Below are 22761 nucleotides of genomic sequence, written 5' to 3'. Positions count from 1 at the left end.
TTTATCACTAGGTTTTATACTGCCCTTGGAGACACAGCAAACCAGGGAACACAACCCAGACTGGGGCACACATAATGCAAGCTCCTGTCAATGCTCTTGGCCACTCACCGTTGCTAGAGAGTGAGATCATATTGCGGAAGACACCACACACCTTGGCTGTAAGCTATAGAGAAAACAGCCTGACACTGAGCTGGAAACTCCATCCAAGCTGGCCAGCAGTCAAAGGACCAGAGAAAGCTGAATGAGCTGCTTAAGCAGAAAAGACATTATCAGTAGTCTCCATTCAAGCAGTGCACTCGGTAAATGGGAATTCCAACCTTCCACGCAATATATGACCATCTGCACAATAGTGGCTTGACTGTGGTAGAAGTAACCAATTGCTCCCTGATTGGATCTGAGAGGTATGGGGGGAGTAGGGAAAGGGATGACCCACGCCTGGTGATGTGAGCCAGAGCAACAGCTCAAGAATGGAGAGGTTGTTGACCCACGCAGAGAGCTTATTACTGATGTTAACCTAAATCAACAAAGCCACAAACTGCCTTATAATATCTGTGTTTATGCTCATAGACAAAAGCTGCTCCAAGTGCTAGTCAGAGAAGCCTTGACCTACAAAGAATGGTGGTGAAGGAAGCAATTCATGTCTATAAGATGCAGAGAACAGGATCCAAGATGGCGGCGAGCAGTGTGGACCGCGTTTGGAGGCTCCAGTGAACAATTCAGGGAATTGCACAGATTTCTGAGCCAGGAACACCGAGGTCCGAACATCACGGCAGCGGGAGTGCTCCACGGTTCGGAGGGACCAGGGTGCGGAGGACCTGCGTGCCCCTGCACACGGGAGAAGCGTGGTTTTTCTCTGATCGGAGCGGCAGCGGTAGAGGCGGCAGCACCAGCGGCACCAGCAGCGGCGGCTGAGGTTTGCAGCTCATAGCCTTCCGGTGGAGGCGATTGGTGTGGCTGGTGGGAATTGCTGCGGGAGAGGGGACTCGGGGCAGGATTTGGGTCGCGTGGAGCCTTTGGACCCAGATTGGACTCGGCGGACAGTTCGGCCCCAGAGTCCCGGGTATTGGCCCGGCCCAGCAAACAATTCTGCCTGAGGCACTAACTCAGCGTGGCCATAGCTCCCCTGCTGTGGCGCAGGCTTAGTTGAGCACGCTGCTCCACACTAGGCACTACCTCAGCTCAGCGGCAGCTCCCCTGCGGTGACACAGTCTGGGCGGAGCACTTGGTTTCACCACAGGCGCTAACTCAGAGCAGCCGCAGTTCTCCTGCTGTGGCGCAGGCTTGGTGACGTGCTCGGTTCCATCCTAGGCACCACCTCAGCTCAGCGGCAGCTCCCCTGCGGGGACACAGTCTGGGCGGAGCACTTGTCCCACCACTGGCGCTAACTCAGAGCAGCCGCAGTTCTCCTGCTGTGGCGCAGGCTTGGTGACGTGCTCGGTTCCATCCTAGGCACCACCTCAGCTCAGCGGCAGCTCCCCTGCGGGGACACAGTCTGGGCGGAGCACTTGTCCCACCACTGGCGCTAACTCAGAGCAGCCGCAGTTCTCCTGCTGTGGCGCAGGCTTGGTGACGTGCTCGGTTCCATCCTAGGCACCACCTCAGCTCAGCGGCAGCTCCCCTGCGGTGACACAGTCCGGGTGGAGCACTTGTTCCACTACTGGCGCTAACTCAGAGCAGCCGCAGTTCTCCTGCTGCGGCACAGGCTGGACAGAGCTCTCGGTTCCACCAGCTCTAAGACTCTGGTTGGACACAGTGTACAGTTTGAATCCAGAATTCCTGGCTGAGATTGGTGGTCAGTTCGGGCCCTGAGTCAATAACTGACCACAGCACGCACTTTGGGCCAAAAGGCCCTAGTGGAGCTTGGTGCGTAGTCCCAGCCCAAAAATTCTGGCTGGGCCCTGTGTGCATTTTGGGCCCAAAATCCCTAGCTGAGCTTGGCAGACGGTTCTGGCCCTGAGAATCTAGCTGAGTTCTGCCCGTGGTTCGGTCCCAGTGCTCCTGGCTGGACTTGGCAGGGAACACAGAAGGCTGTGGATACCTTGGCCTGACCCAACGCTCATTCAGAGACCCAGAACAATTGCAGGATCCACAGCAGAGAGGGACTGAGGATCACTGGCTGTGAGAGACCAGAACAACAGGGCTAACCTCCTAACATCCACACCAGTGAAGCTTTGAGCTCGCAGCCTAGGGAAATCGTAAGAAAACAAGTGAATCTATCATCAGACACCCTCCATTCAACTCTGGAAGCTACCCAACAAAAACAAAGACGGCAAGATGTCTAAAGGACAACGAAAAAGCATACGCAAAAAACCCCAAAACAACATGGCGTCTCCAGTTTCCAGCTATCCCAAAGAAAACCACCCAGAGAACTCAAATACAACGGAAATACAAGAAAATGACCTCAAATCCTTAGTAATGAGGATGATAATGGAGGAAACAAATAAAATTCGTAATCAAATGCAGGAAGACGCAGACAAACAGGTGAGAGACATAAAAGAAGCACATAGAGTGGAACTGGAAAAATTGCAGGAAAATGCAAACAACCAGATGAAAGAAATAGCTAAAACGGTTCAAGCTCTGAAGACCTATAAAGAGGCAATGGAAGAAACTCAGGAATATACAAAAAATCAGATGAAAGAAATCAAAAAATCAGTTCAAGATCTGAAAATGAAAATGGATTCAATGATAAACACACAGACAGAAGAAAAACGAGAACGTGAGACCTCAGAGAAGAAGGCGAGCAACACAGAGGTGAGCTTTTCTAACAGAATCCAAGAGATGGAAGAACGAATCTCAGGGCTAGAAGATACAATCACAGATATTGAATCAACCATTAAAGAAAATGCCAAATCTGGAAAACTCCTGACACAAAACATCCAAGAAATTAAGGACACCATGAAAAGAAGAAATTTGCGGATAATAGGCATTGAAGAAAGAGAAGACATCAGACTCCAGGGCCCAGAAACTATTCTCAACAAAATCATAGAAGAAAATTTCCCCAATCTAAAGAAAGAGATGCCTATAAACATACAAGAGGCCTACAGAACACCAAATAGAATTGACCAGAAAAGAAAAACTGCCCGACACATAATAATCAAAACACAAAACATGCAGAACAAAGAAAAAATATTAAAAGCTGCAAGGGAAAAGGGCCAAATAACATTTAATGGTAAACCTATCAGAATTACACCTGACTTCTCAGCAGAGACCATAAAAGCCAGAAGGTCCTGGACAGAGATCCTGCAAACCCTAAGAGAACACAGATGCCAGGCCAGACTACTTTACCCAGCAAAATTATCAATAACCATTGATGGAGAAAACAAAATATTCCATGACAAAAACAAATTCAAACAGTACCTATCCACAAACCCAGCTTTACAGAAGGTACTAGAAGGAAAACTCCATCCCAAAGGGTCAAGCTACAACCAAAACTACCCAGGAAATAGATAACTATCCCATGGCAAAAACACAACTACACAAACGCTCGACTGGAAACAACATCAAAATTAAGACTCTTAACAGTCACTGGTCATTAATATCTCTCAACATCAATGGCCTCAATTCTCCAATAAAAAGACACAGACTAACCGAATGGGTACATAAACAAGACCCAACATTCTTCTGCATCCAAGAAACACATCTCACCCATAATGAAAGGCATTACCTCAGGGTAAAAGGTTGGAAAAAAATATTCCAAGCAAATGGTCACAAGAAGCAAGCAGGGGTAGCCATTTTAGTATCGAACAAAATAGACTTTCAACCAAAATTAATCAAAAGGGATGAGGAAGGACACTTCATACTTATCAAAGGTAAAGTCAACCAAGATGACATCACAATTCTGAACATCTATGCTCCCAATACAAGGGCACCCACATATGTAAAAGATCTCCTAAAAAAGCTTAAACCACACATCGATCCCCACACAATAATAGTGGGAGACTTCAACACCCCACTCTCACTGAAGGATAAGTCATTGAAACAGAAACTAAGCCGAGAAATAACATCATTAACCAATGCCATGGGTCAAATGGATCTAACAGATATCTATAGAACCTTTCACCCAAACAAGAAAGAATACACCTTCTTCTCTGCACCCCATGGAACCTTCTCCAAAATTGATCACATCGTAGGTCACAAAGCAAGCCTCAACAGATACAAGAGGATTGAAATAATACCTTGTATCCTATCAGATCACCATGCTCTTAGGCTGCAATTCAACAACAACAGAAATAACAAAAAGCCTACACGTTTGTGGAAACTAAACAACTCTCTGCTAAATGACACCTGGGTCAGGGAAGAAATAAAGAAAGAAATCAAGGAGTTTCTGAAATTCAATGAAAATGAAGAAACAACATACCCAAATTTGTGGGATACATTGAAAGCAGTGCTAAGAGGAAAATTCATAGCACTAAGTGCCTTTAAAAAGAAATTGGAAACATCGCACATAAGCATCTTAACAACACAACTGGAAGCCCTAGAAAAAAAAGAAGCAGAAACACCCAAGAGGAGTAGACGCCTGGAAATTATCAAACTCAGGGCTGAAATTAACAAATTAGAAACTAAGAAAACAGTCCAAAGAATCAACAAAACCAAAAGCTGGTTCTTTGAGAAAATCAACAAGATAGACAGACCATTAGCCAAACTAACTAAAAGGCAGAGAGACAGTATTGAAATCAACAAAATCAGAAATGAAAAGGGAGACATAACAACAGACACTGAAGAAATTCAAAGAATCATAAGATCCTACTTTGAAGGCATATACGCCACAAAATTTGAAAATCTAAGGGAAATGGACGATTTTCTTGATCAAGTTCACTTGCCAAAGTTGAGTGAAGAACAGATAAACAAGTTAAATAGTCCCATTTCCCCGACAGAAATAGAAGCAATCATCGATGGTCTCCCAACCAAAAAAAGCCCAGGGCCAGATGGTTTCAGTGCAGAATTCTACCAGACCTTTAAGGGCGAGCTAATACCGATACTCTTCAAGCTACTCCAAAAGATAGAAATGGATGGAAAATTACCAAATTCATTCTATGAGGCCATAGTCTCATTGATACCTAAACCTCACAAAGACTCAACAAAGAAAGAGAATTTCAGACCAATTTCTCTTATGAACATAGATGCAAAAATACTAAATAAAATACTTGCAAAACGAATACAGGAGCACATCAAAGATATCATTCATCATGACCAAGTAGGCTTCATTCCAGGCATGCAGGGATGGTTTAATATACGGAAATCCATCAATGTAATCCATCATATAAACAAACTGAAAATAAAAAACCACATGATTATCTCCTTGGATGCAGAGAAAGCATTTGATAAATTCAACACCCATTCATGTTTAAAGTTTTAGAGAGATCGGGGATACAAGGCACTTTCCTCAACATAATAAAGGCTATATACAGCAAGCCAATAGCCAAAATCAAAGTAAATGGTGAGATACTCAAGGAAATTCCTCTCAAATCGGGAACAAGGCAAGGCTGCCCACTCTCTCCATATCTCTTCAATATAGTACTCGAAGTTCTAGCCAGAGCAATAAGACAACAAAAGGAGATCAAGGGGATCCAAATGGGAAAGGAGGAAGTCAAATTATCCCTCTTTGCAGATGATATGATAGTGTACATAAGTGACCCTCAAAACTCCACCAGAGAACTCCTAAAGCTGATAAACACCTTCAGCAAATTGGCTGGATACAAAATTAACTCAAAAAAGTCTGTAGCCTTCCTATACACAAATGACAAGCTTGCAGAGGAAGAAATTAGGAAAACCACACCCTTCACATTAGCCACAAGCAATATAAAATATCTAGGAGTTACCCTAACTAAGCAAGTGAAGGACTTGTATGAAAAAAATTTCAAAACTCTGAAGAAAGAGATTGAAGATGACCTGAGAAGATGGCGTGATCTTCCTTGCTCATGGATCGGGAGAATTAACATAGTAAAAATGGCCATCCTAACAAAAGCAATCTATAGATTCAATGCAATCCCTATCAAAATAACTACACAATTTTTTAAAGACATTGAAAGTTCAATTCTGAACTTCATATGGAAAAACAAAAAACCCAGAATAGCTAAAACAATCTTGTACAATAAAAGATGCTCCGGAGGAATCTCCATACCTGATCTCAAACTGTACTATAAAGCAATAGTACTTAAAACAGCATGGTACTGGCACAGCAACAGGCTGGTTGATCAGTGGAATCGAATCGAAGACCCAGATATGAATCCACACACATATGGTCACTTGATTTTTGACAAAGAAGCCAAATCCATTCAATGGAAAAAGGATAGCATCTTCAACAAATGGTGCTGGTCTAACTGGAGGTCTATGTGTAAAAAAATGAAACTGGACCCATATTTGTCACCTTGCACAAAACTCAAATCCAAGTGGATTAAAGACCTCAACATAAAACCAGAGACACTAACTCACTTAGAAGAAAAAGTGGGAAAGAGCCTGGAACATATTGGCACAGGAGACAACTTCCTGAACAGAACACCAACGGCCCAGGCCTTAATGTCAACCATTAATAAATGGGACCTCATGAGGCTGAGAAGCTTCTGTAAGGCAGGAGACACTGTCAAGAGAACAAAGCGACAGCCTACAGACTGGGAAAAAATCTTCACCAACCCTACATCTGACAAAGGTCTAATATCCAAAATATATAAAGAACTCAAGAAATTAAGCACCACCAAACCGAATAACCCAATTGAGAAATGGGGCTTGGAACTAAACAGAGAATTCTCAACAGAGGAGTATCAAATGGCTGAGAAACACTTAAAGAAATGCTCAACCTCCTTAGTCATCAGGGAAATGCAAATCAAAACAACTCTGAGATTCCATCTTACACCCATCAGAATGGCTAAGATCAAAAATTCAAGCGACACCACATGCTGGCGAGGATGTGGGGAGAGAGGAACACTCCTTCATTGCTGGTGGGAATGCAAACTAGTACAGCCACTTTGGAAATCTATCTGGTGCTATCTCAGAAAAATGGGAATAGGGCTTCCTCAAGACCCAGCTATTCCACTCCTTGGAATATACCCAGAAGATGCTCCAGCACACAACAAGAAAATTTGCTCAACCATGTTCATAGCAGCCTTATTCATAATAGCCAGAACATGGAAACAGCCTAAGTGTCCCTCAGTAGAAGAGTGGATAAAGAAACTGTGGTACATATACACTATGGAATACTACTCAGCTATTAAAAACAAGGAATTCCCGAAATTTGTGGATAAATGGATTGAGCTAGAAATGATCATAATGAGTGAGTTAACCCAGAAGCAGAAAGAATCAAATGGTATATACTCACTTATATCTGCATACTAGCCCAAGGGGCATGTCCCACGAAAGCCTTCACTTACCAGGAAACTGGGACAGAGGGGAAGGCATCCTATTGGGACTCTAAATGAGAGACGCATGGGAGAACAGCAAAATAAAAGGATCCAGAGGGTCCTAGAAATCTACAAGTAGAACAATATGATAGGCAGATTTGGGCCCAGGGGTCCCGCTCAAACTAAGGCACCAGCCAAGGACAATACAGGAGGTAAACTTTAAACCCCTTCCCAGATCTAGCCAATGGTCAGAATATTCTCCACAGTTGAGTGGAGAGTGTGATACGACTTTCTCACATACTCTGGTGCCTCACATTTGACCATGTCCCCTGGAGGGGGAGACCTGGTGGCACTCAGAGGAAGGACAGCAAGTAGCCAAGAAGAGACTTGATACCCTATGAGAATATATAGGGGGACGTAATCCCCCTCAGGAACAGTCATAGGGGAGGGGAATAATGGGGAAATGGGGGGGGAGGAATGGGAGGATACAAGGGATGGGATAAACATTGAGATGTAACAAGAATAAATTAATAAAAAAAAAAAAATGGAAAAAAAAAAAAAAAAAAAAAAAAAAAAAAAGATGCAGAGAACAAGTAGTGATTGTGGGCTCAGCCCTGTACAACGCATGTATACAGCCCTCTCTAAGGCTCAGCAACATTACAGAAGAGGGCTTCAGGAAGTATGTACTCATTAGTGTGTACTCATTGCCAAGCTCACACGGCTCCAACAAATAGTCCAAACCCATAGTCATATAGCAGAAGGCTCAGGTCAAGCTCAGTGAAACATAAAACAAAAGGAATACTAATAACCATGAGAGGGGAAGGGAGCAAAGGAGGTGGTAGGGAGGTGGGGTTGAGAATAGTCAGTCTGTGTTGTACGCATGTGCAAAATTTTCTAAAAAACAAATTCTATATTTTAATACATAATCAAACAATTATAATTCACAACCCACACATACTGTTCTTATTCAAAGCCTGAGCCATTTTTCATTAAATGAGAACAATGAGCTAATCTACACTTATGGTCTTGCAAGGTTCCCTAGGCCAACGTGGCTGTCCGAGTCATACCTTAGTCACTGTGCCTTTGGGAAGTACACAACTCATTCTTTGGAGATGTTTATGTATGGTCTGCCTCCAAGTACTTGATCCTTACTACTGGAGCCTAGGTTGTCAGTGCTTCTAAATGGACATAGGTGTCTGCAGCGCTGCAGCAAGCAGAAGTGCTCTCCAAATTCAGCGTTCCAGAAGCCTGATGACTATTCTGGCCTGCAAGTCCACTTCCTGTCACACTTAACAGCAATTAATATGCAGGGAACCATAGCAGGCTAAGTGACAGGGAGGTCTAGTCAGTCTTAACTAGAACTGTGTTTAGGAGAAATTCTAACTATGAGCTCTGCTCCAGTTGATGAAGAGATACCACTGTATTCTACCTAGATCCACCTCTGCATCTCCTGTAGGTGCCACAGTAGACACAAGTGACCAGACTTGAACTATTCTGCAGCTCCATTGCTCCCTAGGAAGCCTTTATTTTGAGGCTACATGTACAGGATAAATTTAACTCTTAAATCTGTAGCCTAGGGAAAAAAATCAGTCTCCCTTCTGTGTCTCCAGTGATCTCAAAGAACAACAAAATTTTCTGCCCAAGGAATAAAGCTGGAAGTCCATTGCTATGTCAGTCCCTCAAAGCTTGGCTCTAAGACCCTGACCAGGGTGGTAAGGGGATGAAAAAGGGGCTATTGACACTGAAGAAACAACAGACACATGGACACAGAAAAGCCAGAATTGGGATGGCTAGGACTACTCTGATGGAGCCACACAAGCTAACACAACAAACTGGAGCCTGGTCATGGTATTATGAACTACTTAGCACTGAGCAGGGTTAGCTGTTCTTGGTAGGAGCGGACTCATGCTACACACATCTGGGAGGAGGGAGCTACAGTTGCTAGTGTTTGTAAATACCGGTCACTTGTTCCCACTCAAACCATGTGGCTGAGGACATGGGAGCCCTTGATGTGGCTTTGCCTGTGTCAGCAATGTACATTGACTCAAGACTTCACTCTGGCTTCCCCTGCTTCTACACACCTTCCCTGGTTGCACAAGGCCCTGCTACCCTCAGTTACTTTACTTTCCCTTTGGCTGTCTCTAGATTTTACAGGCCTCCCTTTTCCCCACCTTAGACACAAGTCAAACAGCTCCTTCAGCCTATATCTCTTTCCTGTCTCCTGATTCTGTTCCATACTAATTTGTCTTTCTCTGCTCTCTATGACAGTCCAGTCCAGAGCGGACTCATTCATGGATTTACTAAGGGCAATCCAGCCTGTTCTCCATGAGGCTGGGAGAGTGAGCACGTAACAACAATGGTCCAGTTCACTGTGTGTGGCTCCTATACCGGATGCCGCTGTAGAGAAGGCCCTGAGCATATGAATGGGGAAAGGCACAATTGATGCAGAAAGACCCTAAGAGAGGACCTGCTTCTTTGTTCTAGCTAGTTAAATAGCTTGCCATATGCTGTAGGAACCAGCATTTCTACTACATGAGGCATTTGGTCACATTATTATAAGGTTAATAACATGGCTAGATCTCCTGATGCAGAAGATGGAATTCCATAGCCAGTAAAGTGATGCCAACATTTTCAGTATCACAGGACAGCGATTTAAAGGGGTTTATTTTCTTAATTAAGAAACTTGGGCCAGGCGTGGTGGCGCATCCCTTAAATCCCAGCACTAAGAAGGCAGAGAAAGGAGGATCACTGTGAGTTTGAAGCCAGCCTGGTCTACAAAAGTGAGTCCAGGACAGCCAAGGCTAACACAGAGAGACCCTATCTTGAAAAACTAAACCCCTCCAAAAAGGAAAGAAACTTTAATTTTGCCTGGCATGGTGGTGCATACCTTTAACCCCAGCACTCGGGAGGCACAGGAAGGTAGATCTCTGTGAGTTCAAAGCCAACCTAGTTTCTCTGTTACACAGAAAAACCTTATCTCAAAAAAGAAAGAAAGAGAGAGAAGGAGGGAAGGAGGGAGAGGGAGTAAGGAAAGAAGGAAGAAAGAAAGGAAAGAAAGAGAAACTTAATTTTATCACAAAAAATAAAAAATAAAAATAATGCAGAAAGCTCCTAGCACTAGCATATGGTATTTTTGAGATGTTTCCAGGGGCAGGGTCCCAAATCATCAGGCCAATCTGTTGGTTTTCCCACCAGTGTGACTTAGCCCCAGGCCTGGTGCTGGAAAGGGAAAGGTAATCACATGGGGGAAGTGTAAAGCCAGAACCACACTTTTTGTCTGAAGGCCCACAGGGAGATGGGAAACCTAACCAAAGAATATTATGGGTGAGGTCTTCTTATCTTCTCTGGAGAGATACCTGCCCCAAGCTGGAGGCCCTACACCACCCCACCCCACCCCCAAAAAAAGCAGCAGCTGGTAAGTGAGCCACAGGGGCAGGATTTAGCTTTCTCAGGTTGTCCCTTAGGCTTGCTGTAGTTTGACCAGGTCCCAGAATTGTCTGATGTCATCAGCCAATGATATCACCTAGGCTCCTGAGTGGGCAGTCAGCAGGGCGGCTGGCATAGGAATAACTGTAGCCAGGGCAGGAGACTGGACCACTTGGTCTAGAAGCATAGGGTAATCACAAACAGACCTTCTAGTCGAGTCCAAATCACTTGAGCATTTTACTTGAGGGATCTAATGTTAAGCAGATGTGATGGTGCACACCTATAGTCCCAGCACTCAGAAACCTAAGGCCAGAGGTCAGAAACTTGAGGCCAACATAGTGAGTCCCAAGACAGACTTAGCAACACCTATTCTCAAAGTAAAGGGAGGGGAGGAGAACGGAAGTAGGGGAACTAAATCATCTGGGGTAAAAACGCTACACAAATGTGAAGCTCACAGAGGCTTCAAATGCCCCCCATTGCACCCAGTAAAGTAAAGCGTCTAGGGGAAGGCCAGGCCAATTAAAAAGAAACCTTGAAAGCAACATTTTATGCACATTCTAGGGTGCTAACAAAGCTGTAACCTTGCTACACAGGTCTCTCTCACACTTTGATATCAATCTATAAAGTATAACTTCTGCAAAGTAACTCCTATCCTCTATATCCAACAAGCAATAATAAATGATCTATCTCTAATAAATGACACAAAGAAAGGAATCTAGGATGAGTCTTGGCAAGTTGAGTGTTAAGAAGCACCTCTGTGTTGGAGGCTTCCACAGTCCGTAGGAAATTTCCAACAGTGTTCGTGCCACTGTCCTCTCTCTGTACCAGGAAGTCCCCAGATGTGAAGGAGGCAATGTATTTATACTCCCAGAGCCTAAAATTATACAATCCTTCTTACAGTAGGGCAGGAAGGTAACCCCCCCCAAAAAAAGAGAGGGCTACCCCATGAGTTAGCTCGGTTTCTGCAGCTCAAAGAGAATTTGCCCTAATTTAAAAAAGAGCACACACCTCAAGGGAAGTGACTCTCAGAAACAGGTCCCCTGGCTGGGGTCAGGAGTCATCCAGAATCCAGGGTTGTATATGCTATTTAATATCTTTCCGTTGGGTAATGGTAGAAGCCATTCTTTCAGTATAATTTTAAATTCTTTTTGTTTTGTTTTAATCCAATGCTTCAAAAGTCTCCTGTGGGGAATAGAAGTATAAGAAACTGAAGAAGGTTTCAGTCTGATAATAATACTAAAGCCAATGAGAAGCAACAGCATCTCATATAAATTATAAAAGTAAATACACAGCCTGGCCCAGCATTCCTATGACCATAGCTTTGTGGCTGGGCCCAAGACACTGAGCTATAAGATGCAGAGTGGTCCAGCAGAGGATCACAGCATGGCTGGATCCTTTGTAAAGTGAGGATTAAACATAGAAGAAATGTATCAGGAGAGGAAAATGTGAAAGGAGCCTGGAAGAAATTGGGAAGTGGACTTGACTCCTGGCAAAGGAGGGAAGGAAGGATGAATGGATAGGACAAACTGCTGGGCGATACTAGAGGGGCCTCCTGAAGCCTACATGGGGGGCCTTAAGCTAAAACTTCATCAGAAGGTCTGTATTGCTGCCATGCGCCAATAACCTTGCAACAGCAGCCTTAGCTATCATGAAGCCAATCGCTCACCACAGAACAACAGAGTCACAGGCTAAGCATGTTCCTGTGCCGAGAGATGTGACAGCTAAATTCCATGGCCATAATAGACAAGATCCTTCTTCCCAAAACTCTAAGTGCAAGGACCACAAAGAATGCAAGGAGAGCAGTGATTGCTATACCCACACTTTTCCAACTTTCAACTGGAAAATCAGCCTCTAAAGATCTCCTTAGAAAAAGAGACCTAAATAATACCTTCCCAGGAAACTAGCATCCCTATAAACACTTCTCGGGCCTTTAGAAGACTCTCCCATAGGGAGTCTAGATTAAAATTTGTGCATGCACAAATGTGTGTATACATATGTACATATTTATATATGTGTGTGTGCATGTGCAGTTCACAAAAGTAAAAAGTTGGGTCTTAAAGGAAGTGAGACACAGAGAGGGTGATGGAATACATGAATTGAAAGAAGAAGGATAAATTAGTTGGTGGAAGAACGGGAATTAGCTAGAGGAAGGGAGGACAGTTGTAGGATAATAAAATATAATGACATATATGCATATATGTACAGATATATGTATATATATGCAAAGAAGACATAATGAAGCCCATTTGCATACTGACCTAAAAAATTTATAGATGCATAAAAATGTTTTAAAATCCTCAAATTCATTCCTTCATATTCTCTCTTAGAAAACTTGAAGACGACTCTTCTGCTTACAGAGGACCATAAACATAGAAATTCTTTGACAGCCACACTAAATCAGGAAGTAAATGTCCCTGAGAGTCCCTATAGGTAGCTAACACATGTTGATAAGAGAAATCTGTGCAGCCAGACTTCCCGTGAACTAACTGGGCACACTAACTCATGACTCACCCAGGGGTGGGGTTGGAAGCCCCAGGGACTCAGCCACATGCCATGCCCCCCATCAACCACATTGCACATTTCCTGAAAGTAATCAAGTCAGAAAATGAGTTCTTGGCAGGAGTCCCTAGTGGAAAAATGACTGCCAAATGCCAAAACAAGGGGTTCAGTGATTTAATTCAGGACGGAAAACACAATCCATCCAATGGCATCTGACAAGGCTGTAAGCTCCTCCCAAACTGAAGTGTTGGCTCTATGGGTCTCTGCTCTTGGGGATACATTCTTAATAAACTATGTGTAGAATCTAGGAAATAAATGCCAGAACCCAAATACATCTATTCTGAGTGGGAGAAGCTCAACAAGCCCATGGTGACTCTGGGGAGTGAGTGTGACGATTCCAAAAGCAAAGCCATCTAAACCTGGCAACCAACACTAGGAGTCATACAGCTCAAGGTAAGTATCTGAAATGACTGGCACACGGGATGGCTTCAGGCCTTCCACTACTGCCCAAAAAGTTGGGTCTGTGTCCAGCCTTATTCATATAGTATCCACAGGGCTCTATCCCTAGGACGCAGGATTAGAAGAAAGAGCTTGCTTATAAAGGGTCAATGTAACCTTAAAAACTGTGTTGGAACTCTGGGAAAAGAAGGACTTGGTGGCCTCTTCTACCTACTTAATCTTAACAGTAATCTCCGGAGCTTGTGTTTCCATTTAGAAAATGAGGAAACAGGATAAAAAGGACTGCACATAGGTTACAAGCCACACTTCACAAATTCGTGTTTGTGATGTTCCAGCCTTTACCGCTGAAAAGACTGTCCTCAGACCACGCCATCTTCTGGAGATTGTTGGGAACACAGCCTCACAAGCTAAGTCAAAGTCTTCATTTAACAAAACTCCTGAAAGAACCCTTCAGACACAAAGTTTGAGGGGCAGTGCCTGAAACAGCTTTTATCCAAAAGAAGGTGGTTTGAAAGCATAAATCTAAACTAAAAACACACTTGATGCCAAAGAGCAGGGTATGGCCTGCATTACAAGAAATTTGGGATATCAAAGTATATTTTCAAAGATCACACTCAGACTAGTAGCACCAATCCCCTTTTCTTAATTCCTAACAGTTCCAGGGACATGAATGTCATGGTGACATGGTGGTGGCCAGAAATGGTAGAGGTTTCTTGGCTGGGGCCAGGGGGTATTATTTCAATTCTTTAGCTCTGCCACCTGCTGATAACTTTGGACATGTGGTTCACTCTCTCAACTAGTTGACATGTGCAGTTTGGATAACAAGACTCACTTTGTTAATTCTTGAGGGCCTAGCAGCAGGCAAGTGACAAATCAGGCTCTCATGGGGAAAGTTTCCTTTTCTTTTGGGTCCTCAGATGGCGGTACTTAAAAGTTTATTCATACCCAATCTGCCTAGACCGAGCCCATTAGCACCGGGTTCTATCTGCTCTCCATTCTTTAAGAACAACTAGGGCAAAGCATCAGACTCAGAGAGAGGCCATGAGAAACAAGAAGAAGAGGATCTCAGGTAGGGTCTCCAGGGAGTATTTCCTTTCTTGGTCTTACTTTCTTCTTTCCAAGAGCCATGGGTTTTGAAAGCAGAGTTCTTCTATTAAATGCTCACGGAACTTTCAGTCCCACAGTCATGTAAAGCTGAAACCACAGCTTCACCTTTTGTCTAGTAACATGTATGTTGTACATTAAGAGACATGCAAGGAGTCTAGGAACTATTGAGCGGAAATAAGAACTGTGCTTTCTGAATGCAATCTGCCAGTGGATTGTCAGAACTAAAATTGGATATAGATACACCAAACACTGAACCTGTCTAACTGGGTACCTGGAAGCGTCCATTCTGAGATGATGATAACTCTAACCCTCAATACAAGTAAGAGTTAAACCTTGGCACTTCCCAGAGACAGCTGGGACCTGGGTTTGGACAAGAAAAAACACGGGTTCCCTTCAAGCCCTAGCACTTTCTTCACAAGATGACACTGAAATGTCTGCTGCAGAACAGTGAGCATCTGTCCTTCATCCAGCAGAGAAGGAGAAGACAAAGGTACCAGATGTGCTTCGACCTGAGATGGTATTTACATACCTCAGATAGCAGTGTACAGCCTAGGAGGGAGGGTTATCCAATCATTTTCCAAAACCTTAATTTCTCAGTCTGAATGTCAATGTTTCACTTTCAGTGACACATTCTGTCATTACCACTAACTGATATAAATTATGATAACCTTCAGTGGCAGTCCTAGGCTCTTTGCAGGACAAGTTTGAGGTGGTAAATCCAGGAACTTGTCTTGGGGCTGGACTGTATGCATGAGCATGCTTTCAATGATCTGGTTATTTAAGGTGAACTCCAAGGACTTATAATCAACAGTACCTGATCTGAAGTGGGATCCTAGCTTCCCTCTGGCTACTGCCATTAGTGACAGCAACTACCAAATAAGCATTTCTACCAGTTTATTTTTGAATTCAGTTCAAATCAAAGAGTCTATCTTTCTGAGAGAGTTTCTTCTTCTCTGCAGTGTCATTGTAACTTTTCTATAGCTATGATAAAAGATCATGTCCAAGGCAACTTATAAAAGACAGCATTTAGTTTGGCTTATGGTTTCAGAGGGCTAGAGTCCATGATGGTGGAGAGACGGAAGAGCTGAGAGCCCAGATCTCAATTCCCAACCATGAGACAGAGTGAGACCCCAGGAATAGCATAAGTCTTTTAAAACCTCAAAAACCACCCCCAGTGACACACAACCTCCAACAAGGTCACACCCCCTAATATTTTCCAAACAGTTCCACCAACTGAGAACCAAGTGTTCAATGAAATGAGCCCATTGGTACCATATTCCTTCAAACCACCACAAATAGGCAGCATCTTTTGGGTTGGTTGTAAGTTTAAAGCAGAAATATGTTCCCTCCCTAGTAAGGATTTACTCCACACAGGAAAAACAAAGAAAAAGCTCTTCCAGAATAGCACCATCTGGCTCTGGCTAATGCCCAAAGGGAGTCAGATTCAAACAGAAACTTTCAAAGGTCTCACTAACTAATATATACCTTAGGCTTATGATGCCACATATTCACACCTGGCCACTTAGGCAGATACAAAATGTACACAGCAAAGGTATTGCCAAAATGCTTTCATGTGTGTCAGTGCTGTTATATTTTTTTTCAAAATAGTTGTTACCCAGGGTCATCTTGCCCATTTGGCAGAATCATGCTTTTCTTAAGAAAAACATCAAGGGCTTTATAGCAGGCCAGAATTAATGATGGTCATCACCCTGCACTGTCTCCTTGAGCTGCTCATTGCAAGCATGTTTTCAGATAGAGAACTGGGTTGAATGGCTGGTTCTAAGTCACGGTGTCTGCTTCTGTTAGAAGAGTGGACCATAATGGCTGGTCAATCCTGATGCACATTTACATCCCAGCAGACTACATATTGCTTATCTCTAACAGGCCTGGTTAGCGGATTCATTATCTTTGGGGTATTTTGGAGGCAGTGCTTCTTTACAAATCCTACTTGGTATGACTTAATGTCTTCCAAGTAAATCTCCTAGGAAATCCTCTATGACATCACCTCTATATTTTAAGTTTCTTCCACATCAGGGTCACACCTGACAGTATGTGCATATTTGCTATGGTAACAGCAAGCTTGGAGAAGATGAAAACATACAAACTCTTTAAACATTTCTGAAAATTTTCTGCTATTCATAAGCATATGAACTCTTCCTAACTTTAGGAATGGAAAATCGAATTTTACTTTGTGGTACTCTGTTCCTTTGGTCTAAGAAGACTTATTTGAATGAACACATTACACAACTGTCAAGCCAGTTCTCATTCTTTGTCCTGGAGGTAGCCTGTGTATATTTGCTTCTACCCACTTGGAAAGAGCTAGAAAAGCTTAGGGGATGGTGGAATTAAGCAGCTTCCCTTTGAGCGTCCACTTTATTGAAGATGGCTAAGAAAATGTCTGTATTGCCAAATGAGGATGGGTTGCAAGGGACAACAAACACTGTGAGGAGGATATGTGGGTTTGGTGGTGTCACCTAGTAAGTCCGTGAGGTTATTCATAACATAGCACCTCCTCTTTCTGGTGGGTGATGGAAGACAGCAGGTTTAGAGCTGATACTGAAACTGTCAGCAAGCACGGGGCATCTGTGAGGAGCCAAAGAGCCCCAGGACTTCCTGAGGACTTGGCACTTTAGGCGTATTACCATTGCAGTTCGGATCTTGTTTGGTAGTAAGAGCTGGTAACATTATTTCATGGCTCTGGATTCCAAAAGGAGAGGAAGAATGGAGCAATCAAAGTTATCACTCACCCTGCAGCACTCAAAAGTATCAACACTGCAGATTTCCTGAAAGGGTGGGTGTTGACAGTTCCTGGGCATCACTTCATCCTTCTCAGCAAGTAAGACCCTCCAGGACCTCAGGTGAGAACTCCCAACTGTATGTGATTTCCCTGAAGCTTAACACTATGTGAGCATAAGGCAGATTTTCCCGTAGGTCATAGACATTGCAAGTCAACAACTCTCAGGTTTCCACAGGACAAATATTCCTATTTTTAATTATATAAAATTCATCTATAGTTTCTTCTTTCATTTGAAATTCAAAATGTGTGTTTTTTTAAAGTGGCATTATTGAAAGGATAAGCTGATACTGCTTAATTACTAATTGATAATAAACCAAGTATTTTGAGTATGCTTGACAATTTATATGCCAATACACACACATAAACACACACACACACACACACAGACACACACACACCCCTGATCCTAATACTCACAAGTAAAGCTGTAGAAAGTAATATGTTCCATTTACAATGTTAATGTTAAATGGAAGAATGGTGTAGAATAACACACAGAGGACCAAAAAATAATTGGCTAATGCCAATAGATTCTAGCCTCCACTCATACAGAGGTGGGGTATTTGTGTCCTCTATTGCCTTGCTCCTGGGCTAAGTTTCACAAAGTATCACAAAGCAGTCCCAACCTTAATAATTTATCATTAATCTCTTTCAGGACTGAAGACATTGGCATGCACTACAACTAGTGCATCAAGTGAAGAGCCACCAACCAATCTATACTTTCTATTTAAAAGCTTAAGGCACTACAAGAAGAATGAGTAATGGTGATGAAGATGGATGCAGAGATGGTCCTTCTGTGAGAGTAACCCTTCACCCAGTAATAAAAGAAGGCAATGAGCATGTTTTGAGATGGAGGAAGTGGTTATGGATACATTGCATATGAGCAGACAGTCTCCAGGGCAAGGTTGCATAACTAAGAAAACCAATCAACATCCATGCTTTACTGCCATCATTTGCAGAGAAATTCAGGTTCACAGAGAGAGCTTCTCCTTCATCCAAAACCTCAGGATGCAAACCCTTTATGGGAATAAGAAAATCATTTGCCTGCAGTTCTTGTCTCCCCAATGTAGCCATTATGTTGCATTAAGACATCCAAACAAAACCCCTATTCACACCTCTGTTCAGACTCATCTATAATTCAATCTACCTAAGAACCTGCACACAATGAAATGGCTTTAACTAAGCCTTTACACACATTACCTCTATGCAAAAGACAACTCATTTAAAAAACATTTTATGAAGTCTAAGGGTCTCCTGTAGTTAAGTTTACATGTTCCACTAGTTATTTGTAGAAAAGGAAAATTTATACTGACAAGAAAAGTAGAACCAGTAAAATTACTGTGATAGAAAGAAAGCAGGGGAGGACAGGAAGTTGAAAGAATTATGAAATCTCAATTTCTGACACAAATAGCACTGGATGTTTCAAGGACAATTCATAAAAATTAAATCCCTTTTTCATAACACATTCATACCCAGATTAACTTTTGTTACAATGAATGAGAAGATAAGAGGTAGAGTTGTAATGAAAATGGTGGATACAGTTGAAAGAAAATGAAAGCGGCCTTTCCAGGGAGATGCCAGTCTAAGGGCAAGGCGCAGAGCATCCAGCCACCTGGGGAACAACACAAGATCATAGTTCATTTACCTCAGCCATAGTGCTTATGTCTCTCACAAGTAGAGACCTCCCCTGAGCAAGAGACAGCAAAGACACAGAGCTGAATGAATTCCACCACATGCTTTATCTCTGTGCATTTATCCAGATGCATCATTGTCCTTTGAAGCAAAACTGTCATTAGCCCAATTCAGGCTGCCAACATCACTGAGACCTGAGCCTCTGCACTGAGATGACAATACCAATTAACTACCAGCAGAAATGAACCACAAATAGTCACTACATTTGGGGAATCTACCTAGAAGTCCAGCTAGCATTAATCACAACAATACTTCATCAATGTTAATTCATACAGTACAAAAAAGTCACTTGTTGCTCCCTGAGTGGGCATCCAAGTGGACTGAGACAGCTCTTAAAATCATTAAGGAGGAAAAACTGGATTCTCATCCACCAAACCTGAAGGATGTCTTCACCAAAGCTTCTGGGCTATCCAGCTGTGGCAATTCATCTGCCAGAATTTCTTCTGGGGGTCGGGTGTCCTGGACAATTGTTGGCCGTGGCTTCTCCTTGACATTCCCGGTGAGCCCATCAATGAGGGAGTTCCACAGACAGTTCTGTGACTTAGAGCCTAAGGATGAAAGAGAAATGTGTGATCTTCACCTCCACTCAGGATATGCAAAGGAAGAGCAGAAGATTTAGACATTGCTCATCACCACCTACATCACAGGGCTCCATAAGATACTCAGCAGGTCATTGGTGGATAAATCAAATGTCTTTTTATTTACATGCAGAAGACAGGCTAGGACTAGACATACAGATCATTGTGGACATCCTGTTTCAGTGCAGAGGGATCAGCTTGACGTGTTGGATAGGACTAAGTGTATCCATGAAGATGTGTGTTTAGTAATAGTAATGCCATGGTGGAGACAGAGGGATTTTGAGACACGGGTCTTCCCTGAGTTCAGCTTGCCTGAGACCAGGTTTTGACACATCATTCTAAAGAGATACCCACCTCTAGGAACTATAAGTCACTATCAAAATGTACTATTCTTCCTCAATATCAATATTTGAGAAAGGCTATTTTGCATATTTATTGATTGAAAGTCTAGTCTGCAAACACCAGACATATGAATTAAGAGTAAAGGGTAAACATCAGGTGAAGATGATGCTACAAATGTAGAGTTGAATTAGCCAAAAGATGAAAGTCAACATCAGCATACTAATGTGTAACATTGTGATAAAAATATTTCTTACATTCAAAGAGACTGGACCGTAACGACAGAATTAATAACATACCCTGAGGTCACTTAAGACTAACTTACTCGGTACTCAGCCTGTTGTTTAACCTGCCTTTGAGAGACAAATATAACAACCAACAGTACTTGCCTTGGATTTCCCATGTAATCAAGTTTTAGAACCTAAACTAAAGCATTGCTGTGATCTTAAGCTAGGTACTCTCTCATGCCCCTGTCTCAGAGAGTGATTCATGTGTGTATGTGTGTCATGATAATCATTTGCTGAAAACAGAAAATAAAATAAAATAAACCTTATAAAATTAATATAAAATAATGCTCAATAAACAATGATAATTATAATCCTGTCCGGTATCTGGGTCTGTTGGGTTAAGTTAGAATCAGTGACTTAATCTCTTGTAAAATTCTGTAAACTATTCCTTATGCCTTCCCTAATATGATACTTTCTGTACTGTTCTATTAACGAGAGAGCAACGCCCTTTGTTACAGACACACACATAGGCATGCTCATGCGCACAAAGACACAGAGCCAGGGACAGATAGATCCACATGACAGCGTTCAAGAAGGCATAGATTCAGACTTACACAACAGACAGGGAACACATACAGAGGGAAGAAGGAAAGTCAAATCTGGATTCATTCACTCTTGGTTACATTACACCAAGTAGAAGTGCTCAATGATTCCTTTTCAATAATGCAACACTGACACATTATTGGTGACTCTTAGTTTATTTTTTTTCTTCCATTGTTTTTTCATTTTTTTTAATTTTTTTATTAATTTATTCTTGTTACATCTCAATGCTTATCCTATCCCTTGTATCCTCCCATTCTTCCCTCCCTCCCATTTTCCCCTTATTCCCCTCCCCTATGACTGTTCCTGAGGGGGATTTCCTCCCCCTGTATATGCTCATAGGGTATCAAGTCTCTACAGAGGGGAGGACATCCTATTGGGACTCTAGATAAGAGAAGCATGGGAGAATAGCAAAGTAGAAGGATCCAGAGGGTCCTAGAAACCTACAAGTAGAACATTATGATAGGCAGATTTGGGCCCAGGGGTCCCGCTCAAACTAAGGCACCAGCCAAGGACAATACAGGCGGTAAACTTTAAACCCCTACCCAGATCTAGCCAATGGGCAGAACATTCTCCACAGTTGAGTGGAGAGTGGGGTATGACTTTCACACGTACTCTGGTGCCTCATATTTGACCATGTCCCCTGGAGGGGGAGACCTGGTGGCACTCAGAGGAAGGACAGCAGGTTACCAAGACTCTTAGTTTATTATTAATGCTTTCCAACTAATACACTAACAGAACACAGGCCTGCTACAATGTGACAAAATGCTCTCCTACCTCGTCTAGCAGTTCCATAACAACATGGAATCTTGTCTATTAAGCATGGGTGCAGCTTCTGGAAACTCTGGGCTTTGACATCTGCCTGTGTGTACATGCCCAGCACAGCCAGATTCTTCACTTTTCCTTGATCTGCTGTGCTTTAACATCCGCTCGCACCAGGGGTACCTGAGTTCCTCTTTATTGGCCTTTTATGTTTGTGATCTCTATTCACTGCTCTGATAACTCCAGCCCTCTAATCACTCAGGGCACAGGTCACTTGGAGTTAAATGTAAGCAACCTTCTGCTCCGGAGACCACAAAATCAGTCTGTCCAATCCTGTGACTCCTTCCCTGATCCGATCTGTTCTTCCCATAGAAACCCAGATCATGACTCCTACTCACAGCACCCCCTTCTTCTGCATCCGCCCCCTGACCCACTGCTTTCCCACATAGCCATGCTAGGGTGCATGGGCATAACGGCCATCGTCTATATAATGTCAGTTCTCTCCTAATCTGTTGGCTTCATGAGTCTGAAAACCTAAATAAATGAAATGGCTGAAACACAGAGTCTAGTCATGAGGTAAATATCAGCCACCTGAGTTGAGGATCCTTTTAGAAAATACCTGACAAATACTCTTTAAAACTATCGTAGTTGTATAGCATAGAAAGCCAGAGGAACTACCATTGCCAGGAGGAGCCTAACAGACATCACTAAAATGCAACATGTATTGCTGTGTCCCTAATGAGATCTTGGCACTTAACATATATTACCATGCGAAAGAAAAATAACCTGAACACTATTTGGACTGCAGTCTATAACAACATGTCAATATTGATTTCTTTTTTCTTGGTTTTTTGAGAGAGGGTTTCTCTGTGTAGCCTTAGCTGTCTTAGAACTCATTCTATAGACCAAGCTGGCCTTGAACTCAGAGATACGCCTGCCTCTGC

The 22761-nt window shown here is 42.9% G+C and overlaps 1 protein-coding gene across 3 annotated transcripts in view; it reads right to left on the bottom strand.

Annotated features, from left to right (window-relative positions):
* Positions 1–22761, bottom strand: part of Pde1c (phosphodiesterase 1C) — a 475928-nt gene that overhangs the window by 334432 nt on the left and 118735 nt on the right. For all 3 annotated transcript variants that reach the window (XM_051152305.1, XM_051152303.1, XM_051152304.1), the window contains exon 3: positions 19688–19859. In XM_051152305.1, the coding sequence (XP_051008262.1) occupies positions 19688–19859 (172 nt within the window). The remainder of the gene's footprint in view (positions 1–19687; positions 19860–22761) is intronic.

Source organism: Acomys russatus, chromosome 10 (assembly GCF_903995435.1).
Source record: "Acomys russatus chromosome 10, mAcoRus1.1, whole genome shotgun sequence".
Classification (NCBI taxonomy): domain Eukaryota; kingdom Metazoa; phylum Chordata; class Mammalia; order Rodentia; family Muridae; genus Acomys; species Acomys russatus.
Note: the sequence above shows the minus strand (reverse complement) of the source record. Positions and strands in the feature narration are given on the sequence as shown.